The 8,168-nt window shown below is 40.9% G+C and overlaps 1 protein-coding gene across 1 annotated transcript; it reads left to right on the forward strand.

Annotated features, from left to right (window-relative positions):
* Positions 1 to 5,163: 5,163 nt before the first annotated feature.
* LOC125507928 lies at positions 5,164 to 6,514 on the forward strand. Its single transcript, XM_048672457.1, has 2 exons — positions 5,164 to 5,565; positions 5,696 to 6,514. The coding sequence occupies exons 1-2, from the start codon at positions 5,185 to 5,187 to the stop codon at positions 6,002 to 6,004; spliced, it is 690 nt and encodes a 229-aa protein (XP_048528414.1). The 5' UTR covers positions 5,164 to 5,184; the 3' UTR covers positions 6,005 to 6,514.
* Positions 6,515 to 8,168: the final 1,654 nt, after the last annotated feature.

Here is an 8,168-nt window from a genome sequence, read left to right on the forward strand (position 1 = left end):
AGTTGTACGTGGCGAGGAGTTCGTCGCTGGTCATCCCCGCGGAAATGGAGGCCTTGCTGCAAGTCTAATGGCCGTGGGTGATCAGCAAGTGCAGTCCAAGGACCCAAGCAAGAGGACGACGCACAAGGTTAGCGTTGGAGCAACAAGGCAGAGGAAATTTTCCTTTTCAAGAAGTTGATGAGTGATGCTTGCTTCTCCCATGCATGGTTCATCTTTGGTATATGAAATATAGGGCGCAGCAAGCAATTCGAGGGACAGGAGGGAGACGGCAGGCGCAAGGAGGTCTAGATATTCAGAAACACACAGGCTGACAGAAAAGGTAAAGCTGTACAATGTTCTTCTTTTGTGAACTTTTTTTTCTTGAAACGGAGACAAAAGATTTGCCTCATATATTAAATAAGGAGAGAAGAGTTTGTTACAACATACACCCAAAGTGCGGCATGACAATTATTCTCGCAATAAAAAGGACCCTAACTTCTTTGCCCCGGCGGTGATCCAAAGGTTTGCCTCGTCGACGATGGTGTTGAGTAAAGTTGGCGGAGGTGTGCTCTTATGCCGAAACACTCTTGCGTTTCTCTCATTCCAAATGACCCATAAGACAAGCATGGTGATCGAGGCCTTCACTTTTCGGTTGGTGGTGCCCACGGTGCTCATGCTCGCCCACCAGGCCTTGACTGTGTCGTACGAGCTCCACGCAGACGTGTCCATGTCGTGTATGAGAAATTTCCGAATAACCAAATTCCACAGCCTCAGCGTGAAGCGGCACCTGAAGAATAGATGGGTTCCACATTCTTGCACACCCCCGCACAAGGGGCAAGGGCCACAATTTGGCCAACCTCGCTTAGTCAGTTTGTCGGCGGTCCAAATTCGATCTTGCAGTGCGAGCCAAGCAAAGAACTTGACCTTCGGTGGGGCCCAAGGCTTCCAAACCATTTGATCCATGGGGAGAGGACCAAACCCAAAAATTGTGCCCTATAAGCAGAGGCCGCAGAGTAATGTCCAGAGTCCGAGTGTTTCCATATTATGTTTTGTGAACTTTAGTGTTTTTATCTTGCCTTTATATGAATCATGCCACCGTGCATATATATATATAACAGAGAAGAAGGTGCAAGGTAATTGAGAGGTTCAAGACCCTGCAGCAGCTCGTTCCAGGATGCCACAAGGTGTGATCACCACTCCAATATTACTACTTCTACGTACCATGCATAAATACATAATCTCTCCGATCAAAAACTGTGTCGTGGATCTAGTTCAGCTTTAGTTTAAATTTAAACTAAATCCATGACAATCTTTTGGATCTGAGGTAGTACCTTTTTTTCTTTTGCGAGAAACATAAATAAATATGTTCAGTCTGCATTCTGCAATTGCCTAATTGGCATGAATTGGTTTTAACCATGCTTCGCACTTTCAGCGTATATAATTCATCCAAATTTTTGAAAATTTATTATTTTGGTAGATACTAAAATAATGTCTTCCATTCAAAATATTTCAGAAATTCGGTGTACACAGAAATTTAAATCTTTTAAATTGTTTTTTTGAATTTCTAAAATATTTGTTGAGATCTAAATGAAATTCAAAAGTAATTTCATTTCTTTGGCCGGGATGAAATCGGAAATTACCAAATTTCACTTTGGCTATGGTTGAAATATTTCTGAAACTGAAATTCCAAAACCATGGTTTTAACATCCCAATCGTTGTATTAGGTCCTTAACTAGACCAAAAGCCAACCTTTAACGCCTCGCCACCCTCAGCAAAAATCACTCACATTGTGCAAAAGGTTGCACATTTAGATATTTCACAGACCTTCCCCTAAAAAAGATATTCCACAGACCTAACTTAAAGATGAGAGAGAAAATTCTAGTACTCCCTCCCATCCATATTAACTACCGTTGATTTAGTACAAAGTCAGTACAAACTTTGTACAAAATCAGCGGCAATTAAGTCACATGTTTACTGCATTGCTGTAAATTTTCATAGTGAAATACCCCCTCTGTTTCAAAATATAAGAACGTTTTTAACACTGCACTAATGTCAAAAACGTTCTTATATTATGGGACGGAGTGAGTACGTTTTTACATGACCTACACAGAAAAAACAAAATCATGAACTTTTATGGTGATCTTTTGTACTCCAGTTCACACCAGAACGTATTTCATCCTAATTAAAACTTTACGGGAATGTAGATGAGTGTATTTGTTTTCAGGATTTCTAAAACATAAAAATTTGAATTTTGAATTTCCCAACATTGAGAGTCCATGGAGCCCGGATTCGTTAGCGATTTCCAAAAGATTAAATATCTTCCCGTGCCTACCATGCAGTGTAACCAAGCCACGACGCTGGACCAGACGATCCAGTACATGAAGTCGCTGCAGCAGCAAGTCCAGTCAATGTCGTCCGTCGCGGGCTGCAGCATGAGACCAGCAACCGAGGCGGCGGTGTATCCCTTAGCGCCGCCGCCGCTGTGTAACATCCAGCCCACTGCCGGCGCCATTGCTCCACGTCCGCCGATGCTGCAGCCAGCTTTGTGCCGCTGCTCCTGCAGGGATGGTGATGTTTGCCGGGCGCCCGGGCCGCACATGCTCCAACTGGCGCACCATCCCGCAGTGACGCTGACGATGATGCGGCCGCCGTTTATCCATAAGCCAACTGCTCCCAATACAGGACCTGCAGCAAGGTATCCGTCGAAGGGCCTCGGTAGCATCCGTAAACACAAGGGCAGCAGCCCACGGCACAAGGACAATGTGAACTAGCTTAATTTGGCCAGTTTAAAATGGTTGTGTGCACCGTCCCATGCAGAGGTCGAAGCTTGCTCCCCTTTATAAAAAAGAAAACAAACAGAAAAAAAAAAGTTACTCCGGTCCCTCTGATCCATAATAAGTCTCGCAATTTTAAACTAAGGTTAAATTACCTTAATTTAAAAATATGACATTTATTTTGAATCGGAGGGAATAGTGTGTGTGTGTGCGTGTGTGTATTAACAATGGTGAAGATTGATTAACTATAGAGTTGCATTTCCTTGCAATACGATGATGAAACCATCATTCTCAATGAGAAAATTAATCTCCATCCCGCTAATCTTAAATCTTGTTTATTTATGGATACGATTGGATGGACGTTCCTGTGTATCACTGTTCACGGACGCGTCAAAACACACCCTTAGTCGCCATCAAGTACTCGTCTTTTTGCATAGGTAGCTAGCTTTGCATTGTTGTATTTGTGTGGCTGCGCGCGCCACCCCTTCTGGGCATATGTACGAGACTACAGATGCCATACCTTATCGTGCTTCCTATCGAGCCACGTAGTCATGCATGGACACACGTAACGGTATTCCATATGAGCGCGTATTTGTCGTCTTCTACCGTTTTGCTCACTGGTCATATGTGTTCAGCACATGATGGTGTACATGCCCGCATCTAACCTTTGCTAGCTGGTATGCATACATCTGACGACAAAAATATCGGAGCCATGCAAATCATGTACTTCCTTCGTTCCTAAATATTTGTCTTTCTAAATATTTTAAATGGACTACCACATACAGATGTACATAGACATATTTTAGAGTGTAGATTCACTCATTTTATTCTGTATGTAGTCACTTGTTGAAATACCTAGAAAGACAAAAATTTAGGAACAGAGGGAATAGTGCTCTTGTGTTCTTAGACACTAATATCTGGATTATGAGCAGTTTTAACATGCTCCCTCTTACCCCCTCTTTTCACATTGAAGGTAAGAGTATATAATAAATCTGAGCCGTTAATCTCATCATTTAGTGGTCTGATTAATTCTTACCTTCTTACCTCGTATGAAAAAAGAAAGGATAAGAGGGAGCATGTTAAAATTTGCCTCTGGATTATAGCACCCCTAGAAAAACTCTGAATTATACTCCTTCCTTCCACAATGTAGTGCATATAGTTTTTCTGAGAAGTCAAACTTTACATACTTTGATCAAATTAATTTGTAGAGAAATATATATACATCTAAAATACCATATACATATCATTAGATACATCAAATTTGGTATTGCAGATATAAATAGTTTTCTCTATAAACTTGGTCAATGTTTGTAAAAGTTGACTTTCTGAAAAAACTATACGCACTATATTATGAAACGGATAGAGCATTAATGAAAGAAAACGATCATTAAGAAAATATTCAGATGTAGAATAGTTACTTTTAATAAATAAAAACCCTGTAAAACATAGAAATAGACAGAAGCCCTCAAGGATATCTTCACGAGATGAACATGTTATCGCTCGCTTAGTCGTCATTGCATCACCAGAGGAGAGAACAAAAAAGAGATGAGCAACAGCTATGTCGTCCACATAGATTTATAGAGGGTAGCTCCTAGTTTGTCATCGCATTGATCACACACCGCGTACGACATGATCTGGGGAAGAAGACAAATCGGCGGGGGCCGTGCCCCAATCTATGACGTTGGTTGGGCTAGGGTCACCGACGAGAGCCGACGACCTAGCCCTGTGGATGAGAACAACCAGCACATAGTTAAAAATCTAATATATATTTTGCCGATAAGGAGATTAAACTAATTAGGAGATGGAGGTCACTGGTGTTCATCGCATCGGAAATTTCACGACCTTTACATCTCTTTCCAGAATGAGCTCACCGAGTGTCATTCTGGTCCTGATCTCATATGCACCTGTTATGAATAGTAAACTCTCAGAAAATAGAAAAGATCAAATGATTCTGGATTTATTTTGCACAAGCATTGCTTAGTTTTATACCTGTGTTTAAATTTTTGTGATAAAATAGCATTCGTTGGTATGTGGGCAAATAAAAAACAGTGCCCGAAAATAGTTTCAAAAATAGTATTTTGGGGGATCAATTTTCCTCTTTTTTTTCTCAGGTCTCCGTGAGCGCCATTTCATCACAAAACTTTGCATGCATGTGAAATCGCTCATCAATGTTTATAGAAAAAGTTCAGAATTGTAGAAGTTTTTGCTATTTTTTATAGTTTACCGTTCATCCTGGTGCATGTGCACCCGGGAGCAGAAACTATTATATGTCCGACATGACGAGGTCCTCATACACAGGGGCGGAGCTCTGTAGGGGCCAAACCGGGCCATGGCCCGCCCAGAAATTTAACAAAACAAATATACCTATGTGTCATCCTAGCCCAGCCCACGAACAGACACTGTATCGCATCCCCATCCTCTCGTCTCACGCATGCACAAGAACACACATCCCCTAATTCCCCTTCCTCTCAGCATGTGGCCGCCGTGGACAGGAGCACCGTCCACTGGAGCGCGCCGCCCGCTGTCTCGCGTACGCGGAGCAACCGCTGGAGACGCCCGCGCCCCGCTGGATCTTGGCTCGCCCTCGCCGCCTCGCCCCTGCCCTGTTCCCTCGCGCCGTCGCGCGGTCGCGCCGCCCACTCGCCCAGGCGCTCACTGTCGCGACTCGCGAAGCTACCGCCGCGGCGATGGCCGCCGGGATCTTGCGGTTGTTCTCCTCCTGTCCTCCAACCCCCTGCTGCCCAGTCCCTGGCGCTGCCCCTGCCGCACCACACTTCACACACAGCACCAACCAGCAGGGCAACACGGGCAGGTAATAATCTTCCCCCAAGTTCCTAATTTGATAAGCAATAGTCTGATTTTGTTAAGTTCCATACATCCAGTGATCAGATCTACTACTGCTAATGATAACTAATAGCCCGATCTTATGCAAATTGACATAGGTAGTCATGGGCACGGAAAATCAGACTCAGAGAAGAATTGATTTGGTGTTTAAAAGGAAAAGAGATGATATAACTGATGTTGAGGATGACCATGTATTGCCCTTGCTTGAATTCGAACAGCAACAACCTGAACAACAACATAACCAAGATGGAGGAGTTCGAACAAATGAAGCTGTTACATTCCGAGGTATTGAGTTCTTGCAGCGAGATCCTGGATTGCACCCTCAAATTTGGCAATATCCACCAGACCAGAGAGATATCGTGAGCAGAGCATATTTGATGTTAGGTCCTAATGCAACACCCGCCTAGAGAACTATAAACCTTCTGGTGAACCAGGGCATCAACACCGCTTCCAGTATAGTTGGTTTGGTGATTTTCCGTCATGGCTAGAGTACTCGCAGGAGAAAAGTTGTGTGTATTGTCTATATTGCTTTGTCTCCAACAACAAAGAGAATACACGAGGTGGTTCTCATGTCTTCACGGTACATGGATTTGACAGTTGCAAGAGGGTTTGTGGGAAACATTGTGCATTCTTGACTCACATAGGATCTGGACCATGCTCATCACTCAACAATGCAGTCACTAGTGGTCATGCCTTAATGAAACAACCTTGCCATATAGAGAATGTTACAGCTGTGAAGGACAAGGAGAAGGTGGACTCATGGTTGAACTGTACGTTGATACATATATATTACATATACATATCTACTAGCTCAATCTTGTGACCTGGGTGCTTGTAACATGCCCTTATGAGTCAGAATTTGAAAAAAAAATTGTGCTCTTCTTAAGTCTGGCCCGTCCAACTTTTCCGTTCAAGCTTCGCCACTGCTCATACACACAACCAAAAATATACCTTCGTACATTCAGTCCTCTTTGTACTCCGTATTAGTCTAGCGAATGCTTGTATAGTACGAACAGAGACAAGTGACGTGGAGAGAGCAGCAGCAGCAGCAGCAGCAGCAGCGAAGGAGATGAGGAAGGGATCATGAGAAAAGTCAGAGGTGCATGGGATACCGACTAAGTTTTTTTACCGGAGCCGGGAGCTACCGATGGAGAATCTGCCGTTCAATTGCTTTCTCTGAGATTCGTGCCAGCTTTTTGTGTATAAAGTAAAAATAATTTACTATGCAATACAAGCAGTAGACAAAGGAATACATCTGTGCATGTCAGATGCGTGGCAGCTTTAGATGTGACTTGGTGGAAAAGGATGGCGAATGGGTTCTCTCCCCCAAACAAAGTAGTTGCATTTTATTTGCTGATCATATTTTGAATGGTTAACAGCTTATGAACCAAATTTCCATTAATGAATTTTTTTGTACATTTGAATTCAGGGTGATAAGACCTTTAAAACAAGACCGGTCTTGGATACAATTTGGCTAGATTGAATTTTTACTGGTTCAATTAATTTCACATTACAAAAAATAGGATTTTACTCATTTCAATAAACAGAGTTTACTCATTCAAAAAAATTATTTCACTAATTTGAAATACGGATTTCACTCATTTACAAATTGATTTTATTATTTCAAACTAATATTTCATTTATTTCAAACAACTGATTTCACTCAGTTGAAAAAACTTACTTCACTCATTTCAGAGAACACATTAGATTCATTCATTTGAAGTACTATATTCCACTTGTCTAAAAAACTTATTTCACACATCACAAAAAAAAATATTTTCAAACTTTGTTTCACTCGTTTCAAGAAACTAATTTCACTTATTTCAGAAAACACATTACATTCAGTCAATTGAAATACTATATTTCACTTGTTTCAAAAAGTGATTTTACTCGTTACAAAAGATAGATTCCGCTCATTTCACTAGTTTCAGAAAACACATTACACTCACAATATACAGAAATAAATAAGGATTTTTCACAAAAATAATATTTCAATTAAAAAACTATTTCACTCATATAAAAAATATCATTCAAACACATATTTCTCTGCAGTAATTAAAATCTATGAAATTAGTGAAATTAGATTTTTGAACTAAGTGAGATCTATGAAAATAGCTACTTTTTGAAATGTGTGAAACATGTTATTTTTAAATCTGACTGACAGAAGCAGTTTCACACAGAGTGAAATAACATGTTTCATATGTTCCATATATAGAGTGAAATAAATTTCGAACACTGAAATAAGCAGTTTCGCACAGAATATATAGTGAAATAAGTTAACTGAAATGTTGAAAATTAAATGTATTTGAAATCTATCCAAAATTGATCTTGTTCTAAAGGTCTTGACACCCGGAGATCAAATATATAAAATATTTCACATATGTAATTTTGGTTTAAAAGATATTAACGGTTGAAAATGTCAAATGAAATTTAAATGGGTACCTTTGTTATGGGGGCCAGAGGAGGAAAGTATGTCTGAGCCATGCATGCATCGTACTAACAAAAAGTGCTGACAAAAGTTGACAAGACGTTTTATACATGATGATGTTCAACAAAATACAAAGAAATACT

This window comes from Triticum urartu, chromosome 5 (genome assembly GCF_003073215.2).
Source record: "Triticum urartu cultivar G1812 chromosome 5, Tu2.1, whole genome shotgun sequence".
Classification (NCBI taxonomy): domain Eukaryota; kingdom Viridiplantae; phylum Streptophyta; class Magnoliopsida; order Poales; family Poaceae; genus Triticum; species Triticum urartu.